The 24,022-nt window shown below is 32.2% G+C and overlaps 3 protein-coding genes across 3 annotated transcripts; 2 read left to right on the top strand and 1 right to left on the bottom strand.

Annotated features, from left to right (window-relative positions):
- Positions 1–9,297: 9,297 nt before the first annotated feature.
- Positions 9,298–13,097, top strand: LOC108340984 (uncharacterized). The gene is made up of 7 exons (XM_017578575.2): positions 9,298–9,532; positions 9,914–9,983; positions 10,081–10,140; positions 11,637–11,751; positions 11,898–12,013; positions 12,256–12,380; positions 12,695–13,097. Exons 1-7 carry the CDS (start codon positions 9,456–9,458, stop codon positions 12,816–12,818), a joined length of 687 nt encoding a protein of 228 aa, XP_017434064.1. The 5' UTR covers positions 9,298–9,455; the 3' UTR covers positions 12,819–13,097.
- Positions 13,098–13,941: 844 nt separating this feature from the next.
- On the bottom strand, positions 13,942–14,623 carry LOC108342251 (uncharacterized). Its single transcript, XM_017579997.2, has one exon. The coding sequence runs from the start codon at positions 14,506–14,508 to the stop codon at positions 14,119–14,121; it is 390 nt and encodes a 129-aa protein (XP_017435486.1). The 5' UTR covers positions 14,509–14,623; the 3' UTR covers positions 13,942–14,118.
- Positions 14,624–17,013: 2,390 nt separating this feature from the next.
- LOC108341282 (pollen-specific leucine-rich repeat extensin-like protein 1) lies at positions 17,014–19,289 on the top strand. Its single transcript, XM_017578979.2, has one exon. It carries the CDS (start codon positions 17,243–17,245, stop codon positions 19,241–19,243), a length of 2,001 nt encoding a protein of 666 aa, XP_017434468.1. The 5' UTR covers positions 17,014–17,242; the 3' UTR covers positions 19,244–19,289.
- The last annotated feature ends 4,733 nt before the right edge of the window (positions 19,290–24,022 follow it).

Raw genomic sequence — 24,022 nt, 5'->3', positions numbered from 1 at the left:
TATATATATATATTAACTGATTTAAAGTCATCAAAATAAAAATAAATTATATATTAATGAAAAATCATAGATTTTTTTTTGCATAAAAAATTAATAGCAAAAAGCTAAATAATAGCAATTCGTGTGTAAATTTAACTGCGAAACCGTGTACTTAGAGAAAGGTACTGTTGAAAAAATTTAAATTATTTTTTAAACAAAAAAGTTGACTCACGTAGATTTGTCTTGTTTTGATCAGTTTTCTTTTTTCAATATTTTTTGGGTTGTGCAACCCGTGTCTTAATCTGTTTGCCAATTATTTGTGAACGGATAATGTGGTCTGATTTTTCCACATGATTTTCAGACTAAATTTTTGGCTTTGTTCGAAAATATTTGAATAAATAGCATAAAGCCATAACATTATAATAACAACAAAACATAGTTCTATATGATATCAAAATCGATAATTGGCGGGCTTGTAAATCCACAGACTATTTGTTCAAGAAATGAGATTCAATCCATCTTTAAGTTAATATAATGAAGATAACCAGCACCTTTTCATAGCAGTGTCATGTATTAGAATGGTTTAGTAAATTGATTTGTATTTGTAAGAATTTTTTGAATAATTTAGTAAATGGAAACTTGTAATATGTAAGAACTTTCTTTGTAGTGTTTTTATTTCTATTTTATTTTTTTAATTCAGTTTGTTTGAAAATTAATCTTACATCGTGTAAGGTATATTGTTTGGCATGTAGTGGTACCGTCTTTAAGGTTGTAGCCTAACTCAATTATTTTTCATAAATATCTTTTTACATGATTCATTGGCTAGATTTGATTATAAGGCTAACTTTTTTATTGGTTCCAACTTTATGTGGGTAACAAATTGGTGAGAAATTCTTTGTATTTAATATCTTATATTATTTTTAGAAGAAATATCAAAGAGGAAATACAATATTATATGTAAATATTACTTCTAAATCCCGATTACTTTCATACTGTTTGTAAAATCCCAATTACTTCTAACAATATGTATTTCTAGCACCTTGAAACCTTCGTAATGCCAATAATTTGATTTTTAGTGTTTTTTTTGGGGGTTTTCAAATCCCCATTAATTTTTTTTACTTTGTTGCAATAAATTTTAAAATCAAATAATATAAAACAAGATGTATATATAAGTTAAAACTAAAGCTAATCCTTATCATTTGTTATCGGTCCTAAAATTGTTAGAAAAATAATAAAAATAAGTAATAATAATAGTTGTATAAGAATTAAACAAAAATATAAATAATAGAATATTCATCAAGTCAAACAAATAATAAAAAAAATATGAAAATTGAAGAAAGGAATAGAAATAGTTTTGGTTGAGACACTTAAACTGAAAACTCATCCAGTGCACAAGGCAAAACAAAATTATGTGTTTTTCTCTTAAACATAACAATTCATTAGATAGATCAAGTCAACGAATGATCTTTACACCTTATGAACACAAATATCTTAAAAGACAATATAGAACAGAAGACAATGCTTTGTAAGAGTTTATGCGTTTGTTATGTATTTTCTTTATGAACAACAATATCTTAAAAGACAATATAGAGGAGAAGACATTGTAAGAATTTATGTGTTTGTTGTGTATTTTTTATATGCAAATAAGTGGTAATTAGAAGAGAGAAACGTAAGAGTCAATTATAACAAATTTGATTTTAAACTACAATAATTTAACTTAGTTTTTTATTAATATATATATATATATAAAGAAAGCAAAGTAAGTTACCTTTATTCAATAATTTAAAATAACCTTCTCGAGTTAAATTTTGTACAATAGACTCTCCTTTGGGATTGAGTACCATCCAATTAGGTTGTCTATCCAGACCGTTCATCTGGACCGACATTCTCCTTTAAGGATGAGCTGTTTTGTACTGAGTTTCTCTAGACAGTGCTTAGTATGATCTAACAGTGTGATCAGATTATTAGTAATAATGAACCCCTAATGCAGATTAAGGGGTGATTGAGTTGTCATTTGGCCATGAAAAAAAATGCACATAATATGCATTACTTGTTGTGCTAACTAAGCGTGAAAATGTCTTTGATAGATAATCACCCATTTTCCAATATATGTATAATAATTTCTGAAAAAGACCAAGTCATCCATCAACAATCATCCTTTGCTTTTAGTGAAAATGCAGAAACACACATTGAAAATTAATTTATGTACTTCAAATTTTATAAAAAAAATTCATTAATTCTTTTAAAAACTTAACTTAGTTGACTATATATACTTATATTATTTTTGACTTATAAACGTGAAAAATAATTTTTTTGCTGCTGAGAAGCTCACTTATTTTTGCAGATATCATGCCTTTATTGTTGTACCCAGCTAAGTTGGTGAGGACCGCAGTAGGTTGGCAGCATAAACAGTTATGGAAGATAACGGTGATTATTAAGAAAATAAGGATAACATGATGTTAATGCGCTTAATCTACAATACTGAAGAAGAATATCAGCATATATTCGTATATATAATTCGTTCAGTACGACGAGTTGTTTTGCTGTTTCATCCAAAACTTCAAAAGCTTTAGCCATTTTGTCAAGCATGGCAGCTTTTAGGCAAGCAGACAGGTACGCAAATGGCACATTGTCATTTTAAATTAGTCGTTGCTGCCATAATAATGCAGTGATGAGCGAAAACGAGGGTCAAAAGCTTCCTCCATTTTCAAACATGATTCAACCTGCTAAGCTATAACTCATCAGTAGAATAGGTTCTTTTTCTTTCACATATATATCTCAGATTATCAGTCACACCTATTCGCCTAAGAGGCTAAGAGCGATTGTAAGACCCAAAAGGACATGGATAGCTGTTGGTCGCAGAGCTGGACAAGGTCAAATACAGTACTAAACAAAGGGAGAATGCAATCAGACCATACGTAAACCTAAATTTACACGTACTATTTAATATTCTTGTTATGTACGTCACAAATACATCACACCAACTTTAATATTCTAAAATGTTTTTGACAAATTTTAATTATTTAATTCATAATACTATCATTTAACAATATCGTATGAAGAAATATTGTTTGCAATATTTTTTATAAGGAATTTAAGGTGGGTTAAAAGTTTTATATTGAATAAAAATAAATAATATATAAGTAAAAGAAGTCATAAATTTATTGACTTTTTATCTTTTTGTATGAATTTGTTCACAACTTATTAATACTAATTTATCCTGTGTTTCTTCTCAAAAAAAAATTAATCGTGATACCAAAATGTTAAGGTGAATTGAAAGTATCATATTCAATAAAATAACAAATAAGATGATCAATACATAAAAAAAAAATCCATAATCTTATTATTTTAGTTTTGAACTAAAATTGATTTCTAATATCACTGTCCTACTCCCTTCATTTTAGATTGATTGATGTTCTAGTATTTACAAAATTTATATTTTTACTGTGAAATGAAGTACTAAATTTCTCTTCTGTAAGTTTGTCTTCTCATTATATTATTATCTTAAAATACTTCACATACTTAATTCAAGAAAGAAAATAACGATATTTTAATGAAATGGACTCGTGATAGATTTTTTTTTTTTGAGTAATTACTTTTAAATTTACGAGAGAAAAAAGAGTCTTAAACAACAACAATAAAAATATGGAATAAATAACAAACTGAAAATCATGTTTGAAGAAGGACCATAGACTCTGAAACTATAAATGATAATAAATGCTAGTACGTACTCATAGTCTCCACACCGGCAAGTGATTATGCAATAGTACTGTTTTTATGCATGGGAATAGAATAATCCTTAGTAATTTATGTGTGTTTGGAGTAATTTTGTTATACTTTGTAGGTATTTATGAATAATTATCTGAGAAACGAAGGAAGGAGAGAAAATAACAGAAGTGAAAAGAAAAAAGAAGTTGGTAGAGAGATTGATTTGTGGTGGGAATCTTTGGCAGGTGAAAGAGGTTTAATTTGAGGGTATAGGCAGAGATAAGTGGTTGAAGAAGGTGTAGGTAAGTGATGAGGTAGCTGAAAATACGTAGTGGATGCAGTATGCAGGGGTCCACTCTGTTGCAGAAAAATCATGTGCCTGTAATCAGTTCTGTTCGGCATAGCCAAAAGCTTATCTTCTTCTCCTCAACTCCAAATTCCCCATTAAATATCACACTCACCTTACGTCTCAGGGAACCATATCCCTCCAATCCAACAACTGTTTTACCACACTTCATTTCAATCTTCTTTTCAATAAAACTAAATAAGGACTTCACACCAGTGCAAAAACAGAATATAACGTCACGCGTTCAACGTTCAACGTCCAATCACTCAATAGCTAACGTTAAAAATAACCGGTGACATTTTTATAAATAAATACAATTATTAAACGTTGTTTAGAATTATAATTCGACGGAAAACGTCGAATTCCCCAGCATTAGACGTCAAAATTAGTGAATTCAATAAAAATTTGAGCGGGAGATTGAAAATTCATTTACTTTATCTTAGCGCGCGAGACCCTCTTCTCTGCTCAATCGAACGAAGTTTGACGATCATCACATGTAAAATTTCTTTCATTTGATACAAATACATGTTAATTTACTACTTTAGGTATGATTTTTGTTTGTTTTGACCAATTATTTTCGTGTTGTTGTCCTTCATAGGTGCATTCTGTTTTCTCTCTCACGTGTGACAACACTTTATTCCGATGAATCAAGGTTAGTTTTTGTTTTCGTTTTGAAGAACTTATTTGTTGAACTTGTTTCTTGTTATTTTTTGTTGAACTTGTTTGTTGTTATTGTTTGGGTGAACTTGTTTGTTGGTGTTGTTTGATTGAACTTGTTTGTTGTTTGATTGGACTTGTTTGTTGTTTGTCATTATTGTTTGTTGTTGATACTATATTACACGTTTATAGTTCATGCTTTACAAAATACCAAAAACTGAAATTTGTTGTTTTTCAAAAAATCACAATTAATTTTAAAAAATAAAAAAATTAATTAACATCGATTGATAAAATTCGATGTTCGACGTTAAATTTAACGTCTCTCGATATGATGTCGTTCTCGAATTCAACGTGAAAGACCCAAAATATTCGACGTTATATGCTGTTTTTGTACTAGTGTCATTACAAATGTTTTTCATGTACCGCAATCAAATTTTAAAAGTTATTAATTTTTCTTAAAATTCATATTCTTTTCAAGAGATGTTTCATTCCAAAAAGATTGTCGATTATAATATTAACAGAGGATCATACATATCGTCTCCTTCATTTTTTTCACAAAATAATTATAATTTTGTTTTCTTTTATACTAGTGCAAAAGTATTATTTTAAATCATATCTAGCCTTATAATACATCATCTTCGATCAATTATCTACCAGGTATTAGATTCCTTAATACTAATTCATATTAGTTGATCATTATGTTAATTAACTAGATTTAATAAACATATAATAAGACATTGGTCAGCATATCCTTTATACATATTCTTATTTGTTTAAATTTTTCAAATCATTTTTAATACCCCAGAAAGTTGTGTTTACTATTATTTATCCTTTAAACTAATATTTTCACTTTTGTTAAGTTTTAATGTCACCAAAATGTTGTTGTGTTAAACAATATTAAAATGCTAAGTTTAGTACACTTTCATTTGCTAAAACATTTTTTCAAAACATTGTGCTTGTCTAATCTGTACATAGTTGTAAAAATGTAAAGAGTATTGTCTTCTAACCATACTCTATATAATACTTCCCATACTAGAGCTGAATTTACTAAAATAACAAAACTCAAACATCTAAAGTACATCTGAAGTTTAATGTTACCAGTAATCCCATTCAAGGACCATTGTGCTACACCCAATACATGAACTTCAAGATCCAAAAAAATCAGCACTGTATAAGAACCCAACAACTCACATCACTAATTGGGTTCCTTCTTCAATTAGTCTTATTTAATTCCTCAATAACATCCATTCATAACTCTTGAGTACGTAAGGCATCCATCATAATATATTGCTTATTAAAAAGTTTAAAGAATAAATTTCAAAAAGTACTATACCATATATATATATATATATATATATATATATATATATATATATATATATAAAAGACACATTCTTAATTTGAATAGAGACTCATTAAACATTCTGCTTAACACCTTTTTAGTGAGAACATAGCTAAATGCAATTTTGATCTTACAAAGGGAAAGAAAATTACTTCAACTTCAAGCTTATCTTTGATGAAATGTCTATTAATCTCCACACGCTTTGTTCTATCATGTTGCACAGGATTGTGAGCAATTCTTATAGTCGACGTATTGTCACAGTACAAAGTCATATTTTCAGCACTATATCTTACTACTACAGACTCTTTTTTACTCCTCCAAGTTACAAGATTCCCTCTTACAAAAGTAAAGTATCATAGGTAGATCTTCTATCATCCTTTGAACCTGTCCAATCTGCATTAGTGTACCCTTCTACCTTTAAGTTTCTATGATTTGAGAAAAAAATTCATTTTCCAAGAGTGGACTACAAATATCTCAAAATCCTCTCAACAACATCCATATATGAAGCTTTCGTGGGTCATGCATAAATTGACTAACAACATTCACTGCATAGGTGATATTTGGACGTGTGTGAGACAAATAAATTAATTTTCCTATCAGCCTTTAGTATCTCCCTCTGTCTATGCTTGCTGAATTTGAGCATTGAAAGAGTTTATGATTTTGTTCAATTGATGTATCAACTGATTTACTTCCAAGCAGTCCAATTTCCGATAGTAAATCAATAGTATATTTTCTTTAGTATAAGAAAATACCATGTTTTGATCTAACTACTTCAATATCCAAAAAATATTTGAGGTTTCCAAGTTGTTTCATCTCAAATTCAGATGCAAGATATTGTTGTAAATTAGAAATTTCATCTTGGTTATTTCCTGTAACAATCATGTTATCTACATATATAATCAAAGCTGTAATTTTTCCTTTCCTCTCTTCAAAAATAAGGTGTGATCAGAGTTACTTGCTCTATAGACAAAAGCATTCATAGACTTGGTAAACCTTCTAAATCATGCTCTTGAGGATTGTTTTAATCCATATAGAGCATTCCTTAATTTGCAAACTTTCATTCCGATTGAATCTGTCATGCCTGGTCAAGAATCTATATAAATTTCTTCTAAAATTTCCCCATGTAGGAAAGTATTTTTCACATCAAATTGTAAAAGAGACCAATCTTTATTTGCTGTTAGCGACAGAAGTATTCTCACAGTGTTGACCTTAGCTATCTGTGCGAACGTCTCTTGATAATCTACAACATAAAATTTCTTTGATAGTGGATGGTAAGCACGATAACCTTTTTGAGTTGATCCATACCCAACAAAAACACATTTGATCGCTCGTTCTTCAAGGTTTGTATGTTGATGTGGATGTAAGTGAACATATATAACACATTAAAAAACACGAGGTGATAAATAAACTATGGGAAGAAGGATACAATGATCAGATAACACATCGAAATGCCTTCAAAAGTTAAGTTGATTCGATTAATTAAATAAACGACGAAGCTCACAGTCTCACCCCATAAATGAGATGGGAGATTACCATCTATCAAAAGCAATCTTGTCACTTCTAATATATGTTTAATATGTAATTTAATACAAGATGTCTTTAAAATTCATGAACTCTATTAATTCAGCCTTAATATATATATATATATATATATATATATATATATATATATATATATATATATATATATATATATATATATATATATATATATATATATATATATATATATATATATTGATTTTCAAATTATAATATTAGATCATTATAAAATAATGTTATGTTTTGAATAAACAGGAATATCTTAAAAAAAACGTCGAATATATTTTTTAAGTTTAGAACTACTAATAAAAAATATATTAAAACTATGTGTAATATAAAACAATAATCATTGTTTTTTTTCTATATTTTATATAATTGCATATAAAGAAATACACTTTTTCTTTTATTTATATTTTTACTTTTCAAATTTTATCCTTAATAATAGAATTTTTAACTTATTTATTAATCACAATTACATAAGATTGTCACCAGTTTCTATTTTATTTTTTTATCCATTTATTTAAATAAATTTTATTTTTTCATCCTATTTCTTAGCTTTATCCTCACTTATATAATTATTATTTTTATTGTATTTATTATTTTTTAAGTTATTTTTCACTTTTTCTTTAGTTTTTAAATTTCATTTTTTATTATTGTTCTGTAAGTGAAATACATGGAAACGAATATCTATAGTATAGATAGAGAGAGACAGAAAGTGAAAACCAAAATTGAAACTGAAATTGAACATTAGAAAGAATTTAAAAGTCATACAGTGTCAAATTAAATTACAGTAAAATGCATGCTAAATGATATCTAAATATGAAAATTACAGAAGAACATAAATGACAGGTTAAAAATTCACTATAAAGAAATTATTGTAAGATACATAATCAAAAGATAGAAAACAATTATGAAAAAAGATAAAAAATATAGTGAATAATTGTGATTTGTTATACTTTTAAATTTGAATTAAATTTTTTACTAAAAAATTACTTATATTTTATTTAGTAATATTTTGAATTTTTTTTGTAATTTTGATTAAAAATTTAACTAAAAAATTATATTTTATTTGATAATACTCTCTTAACTCACATTTTTTTTATCTTTATAAGTTAGTTTTTTTATTTAATTTAAAAAGTTTAACCTAGATTCCCGATTTTACCCTATTTTACGTAATAATATTTTTAAGCTCTAAAAATTGGTATATTTTCTAATAATTTCATTAATTAATCCTTATTTTTAAACATTTTTAGTATCTCATTTTATCTTTTATAAATCAAATTAACTAAGTTACAATAATAAAATATTTAAAAATACGTACGCATAGACTATATTTATGCTAATACCATTTAAAACAAATATAAAACACTTTATTTAAATATATTTTAAGTTAACATAGTTATAATGTTTGTAGTCTTTATAGTGTTTATTTTAAAATATCTTTAGTAATTTTTAATCTTTATTATCAATTACAACTATTTTAGTATTAAGCATATTAAATATTAATTAAATTATTTCTAGTGCATAATTCAGTTAAGTTAAATATTTAATATTTTTAATAAATAAAAAAATGTGATCTGCAATTATTTTTTTATATCGCAAGTTTTGAATGAGAAATATAACTTGTGTGTTTGAGTTATACGGAAGTAAACATTTTTTATAAGTGAGGTTTCTTGAAATCCTAGGTTTTAAGATTAAAAGGAACAGGTTTCTTGAAACCCAAATCAAAATTTAAGATTAACTGGGAAGTAGTCCCAAATATTACGTCATAAGTAGTAATTTGGAGCGGATAGAGGACAGAACAAGGAGAAGAAGGTGAAGTCGAAGAAGTGAGCGTGTTTCAGTGTTTTCTTCTCATTTGGATCTGCAGAGAGAAGAGCCATGACCGTCTTTCACTTCTTTAACTGCGCGATTCTCACCTTCGGTCCCCACGCCGTCTACTATTCCGCCACACCCTTGTAACTCTCTCTTCTCTCTGTTTCTCTTTTATTCACAACTCGCGCATCAGATCTATATATGTTTCTCGGCTTCATTTAAACTTCAATTGCTTAAACAATTAGCCCTTAACTTATCTATTTTATACTCAAATAACTTTGCTTGCTTCAATTGTTATAAAAAACTTTGTTTTCATACGTTTTGCCGATGACTTGTTTATGTAATGTTCTATCAATGCATAGATGTAATCAATAGACTATCGGGAACCCTGTTCAATTTTCGATGAACTATAAATCTTGTGGGTGTGTTGAATTTTTGAATTTCCCCCTTTTTACCGCGATGTCAAAACTAGGTCTTGTACGTTGGTTTGATGTGTTACTTAAGTAAGTAGTTTCAAAATGCAGATCTGAGTATGATACACTCGGCACCTCTATCAAAGCCGCTGTAGTTTATCTTGCGACGGCGTTGGTGAAGGTTGGTGAATACATTGATTTGTTAACTATTGTTGTGTCGTTGCTCAAAGAAAGGTGACAATCTGACTCTTTTTTTGTCTGACACTCTGGCTGTGCAGCTTATTTGTTTAGCTACCTTTCTCAAGGTATCGGAGAGTGATAGCTTTGATCCGTATCAGGTATGTATGCGAATTGTCCCTTATGAATATGCTTGATTTGATTTATGTATACTGTCCATGTAGGGAGGCTGAATAACAAATTTTAATCTTTAAATGAAGACCGCACATTTACGTTTTTATAGTATACCTGAGAGCTATTACAAATTCACAGACACTTAAAGTAGTTATGTCGAACAATGCATTGACATTTAGAAGCTATAATACTTTTTAGTTGTACTTTTGTGATTTTCCTTTTTAACCTTTATACCGATGTAAATTGAAATATCATAAGAATTAGATAAACCTGATCATCTACAATGACATGTGTCTCTTGTAAAACTTGATTTCTATCTTGTAATTTAAGATTTTTAATTTACAGTAATTTCAAAGAGTTAATTATAGCTGTTTGTTTCATATCTTATGATGTTTAACATTTGCTATGCCCCTATGTTCACGTCGTATCTGAGTTCCCAAGCTAACACAACACAATTATTATTGTGTCAAGTTTTGCTCAATTCATAGTTTTATCTTAAATTATAAGGTTTAGATTGTACAGACAGTGAAGTTTGATATCATACTCGCCATTGGGAATTTCCTATTAGTTGTTAGAAAAACAGCCAAATTTTATAGGTGAACTGTTTTTTCGCAAAAATTAAATGAATAAATCAATGCTCAGTATCATCATATCATGCTTGCATTCTGTTTTCTATTCTTTGATATCTTTATTGAACTCTCCTTCACCATAATACTAGTATGCTAACCACTGAGATGTAGTGTGTGTATTGGCTACATGAACGTAGAGGGTACTTGTTAAAGTTGCATATATAGACACTGAAAGTGAAGAGTATGCCATGCCAAAATGAGAAGTAGGCAGGTGTTTTTAATAGTCATACTGATTTATCAGAATGAGAGCTGAGTGGAGAGGAATGATTCTCCCCCTTTCTAGTATTTGGTTTGCTGAAGATTGCAAATTGCAATTGTGTTTATGACTTTTAATCCCTTCCGATATGCATTTAATATATGCTTGGAATCGGCATAAAATGAAACACAAATCACAACTGAAATTAATAATATAAACAAGGTAATAAAACAAGAACCCAATACCTTTCAGCGTAGAGTGTAGTGAATAGGCTACTTGTCTGTGAATGCCCAGAAAGAAATCACCGTTTCATTTCCTACCAAATTAAGGACTCTTCATTCATGCATAATAGAGATGGGAATAAAATAATCATTTTTGCTTATGAAGTATCCTCCAAGATAGATGCCCTTATATTTCAAGAATTTGTTGTGCTGCCTATGTTTGAGGAATTATGAAGCACTTCTGGTGTAAGGAACTAATCTCCATATTTTTTTTAGAATAATCCAAATTTCTGTTGGACAACAAAATGAAGGCACATAACTTAACAATAGATGGCTGTCAATTTATAATTTGAAACCCCAGATACTCTCAATGTCTATTTAGAGTCATTGTTATTAAGATTTTGTCTCGAATGGTAACAAAGCCCTTTATTCTTCAGGAGTTTTTGAAGGCATTAATAGGTTTTATAGATGTTGCTGGGCTTTATTTTGCCTTGACCCAGTTGACTCACAGGAATATCTCGCAGAATCATAAATTTCAAGCAGTTGGACTTGGTATGTGTGACAAGCTATACCATTTTCTACAATTTATTTATGTATATCTTAAAGTGATATTCTTCTTCTAGGGTCAACCATTTATGTTTCTTGTGTCACTTTGCTTCTCTTATATCTGGGTCTTGGTGGCACTTTTCTTGTGACAGGCTGGGCGTTTGCTGACTCTGTACTGCATCGGTTGGCTCCTCTTTGGGTTGGTGCCAGAGGATTAGAATTTACTTGGGATTACATTCTCCAGGGCCTTGAGGCTAATGCGAATTTGGTATGTCCTTTCGTTCAGAGTCTTTTATTTTTTAGTTTTCTTTCTAATACTGAAATACAGTCCTCATCAGTATTACTTTCCTGGAATTTGGAACTTCTTTTAATTCTACATTCATTTAAATGATGAGATTGTTTGTCTATGTTGGTAAGTGTTATTAGTGAAAACACGACTTAATTCATGTGCAGTTTGTAGCATATGTATTATGTGTAACTTTAAATGTTTCTGCCCTTGCCTCTTTACAGGTGTTGAGTATATCCCTTGCTGCACTTGGATCTTTGATGTGGCTTCGAAAAAATAAGCCAAAGACCCTCATCCCTATTATTTATTTGAGTGCCGGGATTGTAGCAACCATGCCATCTATCACAAGGTCTTTCCCTGATTCATTACAGTTACTGTTATGATATGCAAATGTGTAATTTCATATTCATATTAAAAAATTTCTACTATTTTTTTCCTATGCAATACAAGTCTTTGGATTGAGAACCAAGCATATGCTGTTGAGCTTACCTCATATCGCTGTGCAAATGTTCCATTACTATCAGATTGCCCATCATATGCTGTTGTACTAGTATTAGATATTTTACTTGGGTATATGGTAGTGTAATTATTTAGTCAGCCATTAAAAAAATATTTTATGTCATTTACTGAAGTGTGATATTTGATGAACAATGTCTTCTGCAGCTATCTGAGGCGTGGATTGGGGTGGCACTTTCCTAAAGTGGTAGGCTTTGAGCTGTTCACATCTCTGGTGATGGCTTTTATTAGCTGGCAACTGTTTGCTGCGTGTCAGAGACCCTCGGTGTGAGAAAGCTGTTTGCACAATGATAGAATCCTGGTTAACTATTTTCTGGCTGGAGTTTTGGTCCAGAGTCATCTGCTTCTTTTGGCAGCCGCAATGATTTTAGTTTCATAAATGTTTTATCAATTGTAGTTTCTTAATAGTTTGATTAAATTTAACACGCTTATTTATCTTCTAGCGGTAGAATGTTGACTGCTGCAATTCATTAGAAATTTTTGTCATCGTCTGGGATAACAGGTTGCAAACTCTTTATGTTTGAAACTCCGTAGGATTTCCCATTTTTAACCCACGCCCTATCCATTATTGACCCACCCATGCCTTGTCTATCCCAAACTCCAGTTTTTAGAATGCTGGCTGCAAACAAATCATTGTGAAACAACTTACGAAATTTTATATTAACAGGGGTTCGGTTGCTGTCCATGCCCACCCACGTCGCACAAATTCATCTAACGAGTGAGTCAAGACTAAATATTTCGCTGGTTGTGTTAATGTGGGACATTTTCTATGTATCATTCAGCATATATGTGGTTTAGCCGGCTTGTTGTAACTGGTCTCACTAAATTTCTACACATACCTATGATTTTATATCCTTAATTTGAGATGCGATTTGAAAGAATGTGTTTAGTATCAAATCATTTTCTGGTGACATAATAGTATTTTGAGCGGAGCACCAGCCTCGTGTGTTAATGAAACTGAAGCGGAAGGTGGTAATACATTTCTCCGCAGTTTTAAAATGCAAAAGTTCCATTTAAGAACATCTGCAAAGTTATATCATTTTCATTTTTATTTTCATGCCATTAGCACTGTGATGAGTAAAACACTCGAAGCAATCTGTAATTTGATGTGAGAGGATTCAAAGAAATTGCGAGCGCGGTTAAATTAAATCTTTAAAATTCATATCAAAATCTGTGAAAATACCAAGATTATGTTTAATCGTTTTAAAAGAAATGAAATATTGACGTGTTTGCCTTTTTTTTTTTAAAAAAGTTAAGCACAAAGATAACTGGAAATGCTTTATTGCACCTAAGGTGTGCCCAATTTAAGAGTAATTTTAAAAAATAATTAGGTGGTATGCAGCCCAGAGGCCGAAACTTCCCAGGTTGGAAGGAGAGGTTTGGGAATGCAGCAGTTGAAGGCAATAAATTATTGAAGAGAGATCATCCAATTACGAAGGAAACAAGAAAACGATGAAAGTTCAGAAATAGATATACAAGTCATAATGAAAAGAAGAACAGGCGAAGCATGAAATATAGAAGGAACATATAGTGTGGATATTAATTAATTACTTGGTTATCTGATTCAACTTTCACTCTGCCTCAGACTCCTCCACCCACGCTTCAACTCGCAGGAGCACAAAGCCAACAGCAACCCCCACAAGAACAAGGCCATTGATGATAGCAGCAATTGTGAATATCTCACCGGCGGCATTGCAAGTGGATGAAAGCGCCCCTCCTCCCTTTCCTTTTCCATTGGATGCTGTTGCTTTCACCGAGCTCATAATCTTGGCGAAACCCTTCTCAGTGCTCAAGGGAAGCCCCAAGGCCACAACATCATTGCTAGCCTTGAGTCCCCCAAATGAATTAAGGCCTCTTATGTGTACCACTCTGTTCATTCTCTTCTTGGTCTTGGCAGGTGAGCTGACGACGGCTCCGCCGGTGATGTTCTGAGGACATACGACAGCTGTTGCCATTGCCATTTGATCCTCACTGCTACCCACCAAATAATATTTTATCAAGCAAAGCTGCAAATGGCTCGCGTATCACTCACTTCAGCTGTGGATAGGAAGGGTTGTTTTGAACTAGGAAGATCAAAAAAGAGGGTATTTATTTGGATAAGGAGCTCCCAGACTGATTGGCTGATAGGCCACGGATGAGGACTTCAGATTAGATGCTTATGAATAAAAGGAATGGTGGGTCACAACTCCACCCCGTCACCACTTCTCAATTCACTCCTACTAACTCAAATTTTTATTTCCAAATTATCAAATACCATTTTTAAATTTTAGAAAATTAAATACCAGTTTATTTCTCTAAAAGTTTACCAGTTTTTTTGAAGGTCGGACAAACTAAATGCACATTTTAAAAAAAAAATTATGATCAAATTCATTGATATAAAACATAAAGAAATTTGACATTTACGATCAGATATAGAAACTGAAAATACATTTATTTGTTTATTTATTTTGTCTAACTAAATACTCTTAATATATAGATTTATTTTCATGATAAATATTTTATATTTTATATAAAATCATTTTAATAAATGATATTCTTTTAAAGTATCCAAATTTAATTTAAAAAGTAAAAAATTATGAAAGATAGTGATGCCCAATTGTCCAAGTAAACACAGGTTTAGTGATAACGCAAACGAACATGCACCGTCTAGGTTTGCCTTTGTATTTTTTCTGCTTCCTTTTAAAAGTAACTGTTGAAGATTCCATTTCTATTATTTATTTGGAAAAATCATAATAAAATGTTTATTTTACAAATTAATTTATTTCAGATTTAACACGTTTATCAAGCTTGTAGAGTGAGGTATGCATGCACTTATATGAATTGGTCTTATCTCTAGTCGATATCTCCTCACGTCGAGGTATATACATCTCGAACGTGAGATTAGACATTTTTAATGGGTGGTCCGATAATGATCCGATAGCCGGTGGAACAATATGCTCAACAAATAACAAGTATCATTAGGATATGCTTTAACCATGATTCTGATACTATTTTAGAAGTGGACTTTAAACCTAACTCAACCCCACAAAATCGGCTTGTAAAATAAGATTTGTACCCACTTATAAACTATGAATTGACCTTATATCTAGTTCATGTCATATATTAAATTCTCACTTAAAAGCATGATTAGATAATTTGTTGTTTCTTCGTCCTTTCAATTTGTAAATATTTTTTTTAAGTTAAACTCTGCTGTATTGATGGATAATGTGGTTCCTCAAAGCCACATAATTATCTTACAATGCGTGTTGTTTTGCCTAGGAATACACAATTTTTCAGATAAAGTGTGGTGGCTCTAGCTCAAGAATTATCCATTTATCAAACTCCATTCTATGTGCAAACACGAGGAAGGATGCAAGCTCAACAAGAATGACTGATGATGACAGTTGTTTTATACAGTGATGATGTTTTTGTAAGAGCAAATATATATAGTAATTAGTACTTCACATATTCCCTCACTTTTATGTCAAGATGTTTTAAATTTTCATCTCTTTTAGAAGGAAAAGAATGAGTTGTAAAAGAAATTTTGGTGTTCAAATCCTTTAAATGCATTGGTAATAAATATTGTAATAATATAATATAATTTATTTATTTTATATACTGTGTTTATAGATCTTTTATTTGAATAAATCTGATCACATTATTGTAATTAACTTTATTTAATACTCTCTTCATGTCCTTTAATAATTACTTCAACTTAATAATAGTTTGGTGTTAATAGATCATGATATTTTAATTGTTTTTTTATAATAAATTATGTATCACTATTTTATTGATTTGTATATTTAAAATATATTAATTAAAAATATATTTAAATTATGTGTTGTAAAATAATTGTCAGTTATTAAAAATATATTTTCCTTCCAAAAAGTAAAGATCCTATCAAGTGAGGGTTTTTCTTGGTTTCTATTAAAAAAATTTGATGTCTTAAAAAAATAAAATTTATTAATATTTTTTTGTCATTAAATCCTAATCCTGAACTAAAGTAATATTTAAAAATAATAATTTTATTGTACATTTTTCAAATGAATAAAATAATTTTTAAATCATTAATTGAAAAATATATGTACAAAAATAAATAATTGAAATATCTAAAAATATAAGTTAAAGATCAAACGATATTTTGAATCAAATACATAAATTTTAACCTTATTATTATGCAATAATTATTATGAATTAAGCTTAAATAATAAGAAAATTTTGCATATATATATATATATATATATATATATATATATATATATATATATATATATATATATATATATATATATATATATATATATATATATATATATATATATATATATATATATATAAACTATGAGAATACAAAAAAAAAGAATGAAAGGTGAAACGTTAAAGAAGAGAAGGCATGCAGTGGATGGATATTAACCAGCCATAACTGTTGACTTTGGTCTATGCAGAGGACATAGAAGAAACATAAATTTAGGTAAGTAGCTAATAAATCTATGGTTTTGAAACAAAAATACATCTAAAAGGAAAAACAGTGGAAGGAAGAAGAGGTTAAGAATAAGGAGAAAATAGAAAGAAAGAAGATTATCTATTTTTGTGGCCTGGAATTGAGAAATCACAGCAGAGCCTCTCGTATGGCTTGTAACTTAACCTTTTCTTCTCCTCCTACGTACCTCTATAAGCACTCTTCCCCTTCCAACCTAATGCATCATCTCTCTCAGAATGGCCTCCAGCTTCTTTCTCTTACTCTCCCTATTCCTCTTCTCATCACTATCATCTTTCTCCCATGCACTTTCCGATGTTGAAGCCTCTTTCATTGCTCGTCGCCAAATGATGCATTTGGAGGAGAATCAGGACTTGCCCGACAACTACGTAAGTAACTACAAAACAAACCTAAAATTCGCTCACACCAGGCTAAAAGCTGCATACATTGCACTCGAGGCGTGGAAAAAAGCTATCTACTCAGACCCCTCAAATTTCACATCAAATTGGTCGGGCCAAGACGTTTGCTCCTACAATGGAGTTTTTTGTGCACAGGCTCTTGATGACAAAAATATCCAAGTTGTGGCTGGGATTGATCTTAACCATGCAGACATCGCAGGTTACCTTCCCCCAGAAGTTGGTCTGTTAACTGACCTTGCACTTTTGCATATAAACTCCAACAGGTTTTGCGGGATCATCCCACACAGCTTTTCCAACCTTCGGATTCTCTATGAGCTAGACATCAGCAACAACCGCTTTGTTGGGCGGTTCCCTGAACACGTGCTTGAAATTTCAGAACTCAGATACATTGACATCAGGTTCAATGACTTTGAAGGGGAATTGCCTCCTAAGCTTTTCAAACAAAGTTTCGACGCTATATTTTTGAACAACAACCGCTTCTCGTCCAATATTCCTGAGAACATAGGATCAACTCCAGCCACGGTTGTGGTTATTGCCAATAACAATTTCTCAGGATGCGTGCCTTCCAGCGTCGGCGAAATGAAGTCGCTAAACGAGTTTGTTTTGGTCAACAACAACCTCACCGGTTGCTTGCCAGAAGAAATTGGAAAACTTGAAAAAGTTACGGTGTTTGACATAAGCTACAACAACTTCGTTGGCGTGTTGCCGAGGAACTTCAATGGGCTTAAGAACGTTGAGTACTTGTCCATTTCACATAACAAGTTTACAGGTTTTGTCCCTCGTAATGTTTGCAGCTTGCCCCATTTGGTGAACTTCACATTCGCCGATAACTATTTCAACGGAGAGGAAGAAGGTTGCGTACCTCAAAAGAAAGAGCCTCTGTTGGAGGATGAGAATAATTGCATACCAGATAGGCCAAAGCAAAAACAGTCAAACGTTTGTAACGAGGTGATAAGCAAGCCTGTGGATTGTAGCAAAAACAAGTGTGGCCATGGGGGCTCTCCATCTTCCGGTTCTCCATCAACGCCGTCTAAGTCACCCTCGCCACCTAAAAGTGAGAAACAGACACCATCACCACAGCCCAAATCTCCACCCACCCCTTCACAACAGCAACAGCCCAGCTCTCCCCCTCCGACACCTAAGCCACAACCACCACCTACCCCAACTCCACAACAACAACAACACACTCCCCCCACGCCTCAACAACCCACACCCTCACCACCACCACAGGATGATACCCACAGCGAATCACCCAAGAATCGTGAAAGAACTCCACCACCTGTCTACTCTCCTCCACCACCTGTCCACTCCCCACCACCCCCTGTTCAATCTCCACCCCCACCGGTTCACTCTCCTCCACCACCGGTTCACTCTCCTCCTCCACCGGTTCACTCTCCTCCACCACCGGTTCACTCCCCTCCTCCCCCAGTGCATTCTCCACCACCACCCGTCCAATCTCCTCCCCCACCCGTTCACTCTCCTCCTCCACCCGTCCATTCTCCTCCTCCACCCGTCTTCTCTCCTCCTCCCCCAGTTTACTCTCCACCTCCACCTGTTCACTCTCCTCCTCCCCCAGTTCACTCTCCACCTCCACCTGTTCAATCTCCTCCTCCACCAGTTTACTCTCCTCCGCCGCCTGTTCACTCTCCACCACCTCCAGTGTACTCTCCACCACCTCCAGTGTACTCTCCACCGCCACCAGTGCAGTCTCCACCACCTCCTACACCAACTCCTTCGCCTCCTATGGAAGACGTCGTCCTTCCCCCTCACTTCGGCTCTTCTTATGCTTCACCCCCTCCACCTACCATTGCCGGCTACTAGACGGGGTGCACATCTTTCTATCATTTCTACTAGTTCCTAAACATAAAGTTGCACTGTAAACATATAAACACAAAAGATTTTTTTTTTCTTTTTCTTTAATGTAAATGTTATCCAATCTAGCTGAATGAGCTGATTGAAGATTATTTTATCCATGAAACGTTATGAAAGATAGAATAGTATTTATTATTTGATAATCTCTTTGTTTTCCCCTTCATCTTTAAAATAATAATGTTTTAAACAATTAATTGAATCAAATAATTGTTTGTATAACTAATATTTAATTTAACTATATTAAATGATTAACCAGATCCATATAACTCATGTAACATTCTAAAATATATCTTAAGACTATATCATAGATTAATCACATATAATAATAAAGATAGAACAGTTAATCAAGAGTTAGTAGAGTATTTAACATTACATTTATCCAAAATAATCATAAAACTAAAAACTTTACAAAGTAACATAAGTTTGATAAAAATATAGACATAAACCGAACGATGATACAACACCTTGTATAAACCGATGAATTTACAAAAGAGAAGTTAAACCTATTCATCAAACGGTCAAATCTAAAACCATACCCAACTAAAGACCGAGCGGTTTTAACCTAAGCAACAGGATCCTCGCTTTCCAATGCTTGCTCCACCGAACACTCATCACCTTCTGCTCACATCCCCAGAATGATCATTGTAAAAAAAAAAGATAATCGGACGGATATAACAAGACAAAACAAGAAAGTATGGTAAGCTAATGTAATTTAATTATAGGCACATAAATACAATTCATGCAAGTTCAATACGTATGAAACCGAACGGTACATCATGCAAACACTGAATACAATTAATCATAGACAGACTGAACACCACCGTTCTTATATGTATATAAACCGAACACTATAACTTGACCATCCGGATTGTATGAATATGTAGCTACAGTCGTCCTTGCACTTGTGGTAGTGTAACAGCTTACACCAATCAAGCTACTACCCAAAGTTAATCCCATAATACCTACCTCAGCACCTTGAGGTGGTAGAACCTCCTATTATTCTCACAAATGATATACCTCTCTCTATGTGAGAATGATACTCAAAATTTCAGGATGAACGCCAGTTTAGCATATCCATATTCATACTTTACAAATCAATAACCATACACGAGACATTCCGTCCTGGAATTCTCTTCCACAGTATTCAAAAGTTCAACATTCTCATATTTACCATAATCTATCATTCATCATTTATATTTCCATTCACAGAATAAAGAGAACATGTGAATGTTGGAGACCGAACACCTTCACACTACCCAACTGAGAGTACCGAACGGTTCATAAGAGACAAAACAGAAGAAACTAACTGAACGCTATTATTGATCGACCACTATAGAAAACAACTACTAGGCACTTAGCCCAACCCAAAGAGTTTAAACCACACACTCATAACTTACACTGAAACTCTTAAAAACTTATACCTAATATTATACTAGACCAAGTACTTAGAGGTTATTGGATACTCTATCCAGACTGAACACTAGTTTAATATTAGAACACTGCAATTAGACCGAACGGTCATAAATAGATAATACTGCTAATAGACCGAACCCAGTTAATGACTGAGAACGTAACACAGTCGAATGGTCAACAAAATAAATCTCTGAATAACACTTCTTAAACCAAAACAAGATATTTTTCTTAATTTCTAACCCTCCAAATGTGATTTCTAAGTTATTTTAAACCTATTACACACTCCTCACCACTCACATTTTCACACACTCTCTTCTCCCACCTAGACTGACCGAACGTTCTACAACAGGAACTCCAATCCAGTTCACATGTCTTGGACAAACACAAAATTTGAATACAATTCAATCAAACATACCATCATTCATACATGCAAACGTTCACACATCAAATCCAAACACAGGAAAATATAATTAAATCACTAGCTTCCCTTACCTTGAATAAACTAGGAATTTCCTAAGCCTCCACCACTTTGAATAACCAGCAACCACTTCTAAAGCAACCCACTACAATTCCGACCGGTGAAAAGGGACCAATCAGAGGATCAAAACAAAAACAGGTTCAGAGAGAGATAGATGAGAACACATGCAAGCAGAACAATGCTTGCATGTATCAGAAATTACAGAAACTTTAACGAACGAGAGAAATTACTTACCCACTTCACACAACAGCTGGATTGATGGAAAAGAAACTCTTGCCACCAAGGAAAAATTCAAACACGGCCTAGATGATGATCATCAGAAGAAGAAAGTGAGGATTTTTAGAGAGAAGGAGGAGAATTGTAGAGAGAAGGAGGAGAAACTCAGAAATTTGGAGAGAAGAGGTGCATGCAAAAGTGGCTCAACATTTGAAAACTTTACATATATACTACCGTCAAAAACCGATCGGCCAACCAGCTACACACACATGTCTTTCACTTTCTGAATTTGAAAACAATTTGAAGTCAAAAACCGAGAGGTAAATCCCTCTCGCCAACAATTTGAAGCCAAAGACTGAGAGGTAAAACCCTCTCGGCCGAGAGGTAAACTCCTCTCGTTGAAGTTAAAGACTGAGCGGTAAATCCCTCTCGACCGAAAGGTAAACTCCTCTCGTTGAAGCCAAAGACCGAGCGATAAATCCCTCTCGGTCGAGAGGTAAACTCCTCTCGTTGAAGTGAAAGACCAAGCGGTAAATCCCTTTCAGCCGAGAGGTAAACTCCTCTCGTTGAAGTTAAAGACCGAGCAATAAATCCCTCTCGGCCGAGAGATAAACTCCTCTCGTTGAAGTTAAAGGCCAAGAAGTAAATTCCTCTCGCTGAAACCAAAAACCGAGAGGTAAATCCCTCTCGGCCAAGCGGTAAATCCCACTCGTCAACCAGGAAGCCCTGGTAACAAGGACTAAGTCTCAAGTATGCAGCCAGTCGACAGTATAGTACGGATGACAAGATTCAGCCCAAATAAGATACAACGACTTGAAGCACATGGAAAACAAGCTCCTCAATACAACGAGAACAACCTCCTCAAACTCATAAGCCGAACGGTTAACTCGGACTTGGGGGCTTATGTTACTATGGGCTCATAGTCAACCGATCGGTAAAGATGACATACGACCATGAGGAACTTAACGATTAGCATGCGGGAAAAAACTTCTCAGCCGTTCGTTCTCGACAACTGTTGAGCAGAGTTAATGCACAAATAAATGTGGTAACGACTATCGTTAGACAGTTAAGATTTGCATTGATGACCATTAAGAGGTGAATTAATTGGTCAGATTCCTTTAAACTCTATAAATAGGGTTTAGGTTTGAGGTAAATACACGTTCAACTCATACTCCACTACGCTTTACTTATGTCCGATCAAGACTTAAATATTTAACTGTAACAAACCGTTCATAAAATCACTTCTAATTTGAGCGTCAGAGTGCTTTTTGCAGATACCTCCCTCCTTTTTGTACGAGGGTGACCAAGCGGTCAAGACTGAAGTTCATCGAACGGCCAATACAAAAGAGGACCGAACGATCTATACTGAAAGCATACAAGCGGAGCACACAAGTCAAAGGTTAGTGTCTCGGTCTCACAAAATCCCTATGGAAACACTAGGGAAAAAAGTATTTGATACAATTTGATAATTTTTATAAAAATAAAATGATTTTATTAAAATTTAACTTTTTTATTTTTAAAAGAAAGAGAAAATAAAGAATGGTAATAAATAATATCCAATAAAAAAAATATGTCGCTAAAAACATGTTATCAGTTCCTACTTGTTTCCATTTTCACTTTCGTCTTCAGTCAAACATAAAACCCGCCGTCAACTTTACTCTGACAGTTGGGGAACGGACTTGTCAGCTTCCTAATTAGAATTATTTTAATTTTTCGGTATATAAATATTATTTTAATTTATGATTCCCTTTGACTTGTACCCTTCAACTTTTTATCTATACAATTTCATTAAATTATTAAATGACAGATGCACATACGTCACGTATGACGCAGCAGGAGTCCCTAGGATTTCGCGTCGTTATTTTATTGGCTACTGTATTTAACATAAAATAAATCAATCAAATACTAAATAACTTTTAAATTCTTTATTAACCTGATTTATTTTAGAAGAAAACATCAACCAAAGAAATAAATTTAGTAAAACTTAAAAAGAATAATGATACTTTAATAATATTTTTTTATAATATTTTAATATAATTTATGTGTTATTTTATGATTGATCTATGTTAATATTTATAATTATTATTATTGGTTGTAAAGTAATTTTAGACTAATCACATAATGATATATAAATAATATTAAAATATTATAAAAAAATATTATCAAGTATATTGTTCAACTTAAAACTTACCAAAAATTATTGAAGGAAATAAGTTTTATTTTTGACGCTGATTTCTATGGACAAGAAGAACACGTGCATTTGAAAAGAACAGTGAACAAATCATGCGGTTTCAAACCAACTTTTTTTTATATAATTTGATGTATAAATCAAATAGTATATATATTTGTTTATAATTTAATGATTAAATTCATTTTAAAATGCAGTTGAAAATTCAAGTGCAAAGAACCTGATCCCGTTCCCAATTTCTCATCCCTCGTTTCCGTTGAACCAGTTGAAAACGAATAACGTGACTGTATTTTTAAAAAACTGATTTTCTTTTTTACATGAGATAATCTTTTTTAAATAAGGCAGTATAGTGTCACAAGAATTACGCTGTTAGGTATAAAGAAGCTCGTCATTAACTACAGCAAGTTATCCAATTATTATGTGAAGAGAAAAT

This window comes from Vigna angularis, chromosome 4 (assembly GCF_016808095.1).
Source record: "Vigna angularis cultivar LongXiaoDou No.4 chromosome 4, ASM1680809v1, whole genome shotgun sequence".
NCBI classification, from domain to species: domain Eukaryota; kingdom Viridiplantae; phylum Streptophyta; class Magnoliopsida; order Fabales; family Fabaceae; genus Vigna; species Vigna angularis.
Note: the sequence above shows the minus strand (reverse complement) of the source record. Positions and strands in the feature narration are given on the sequence as shown.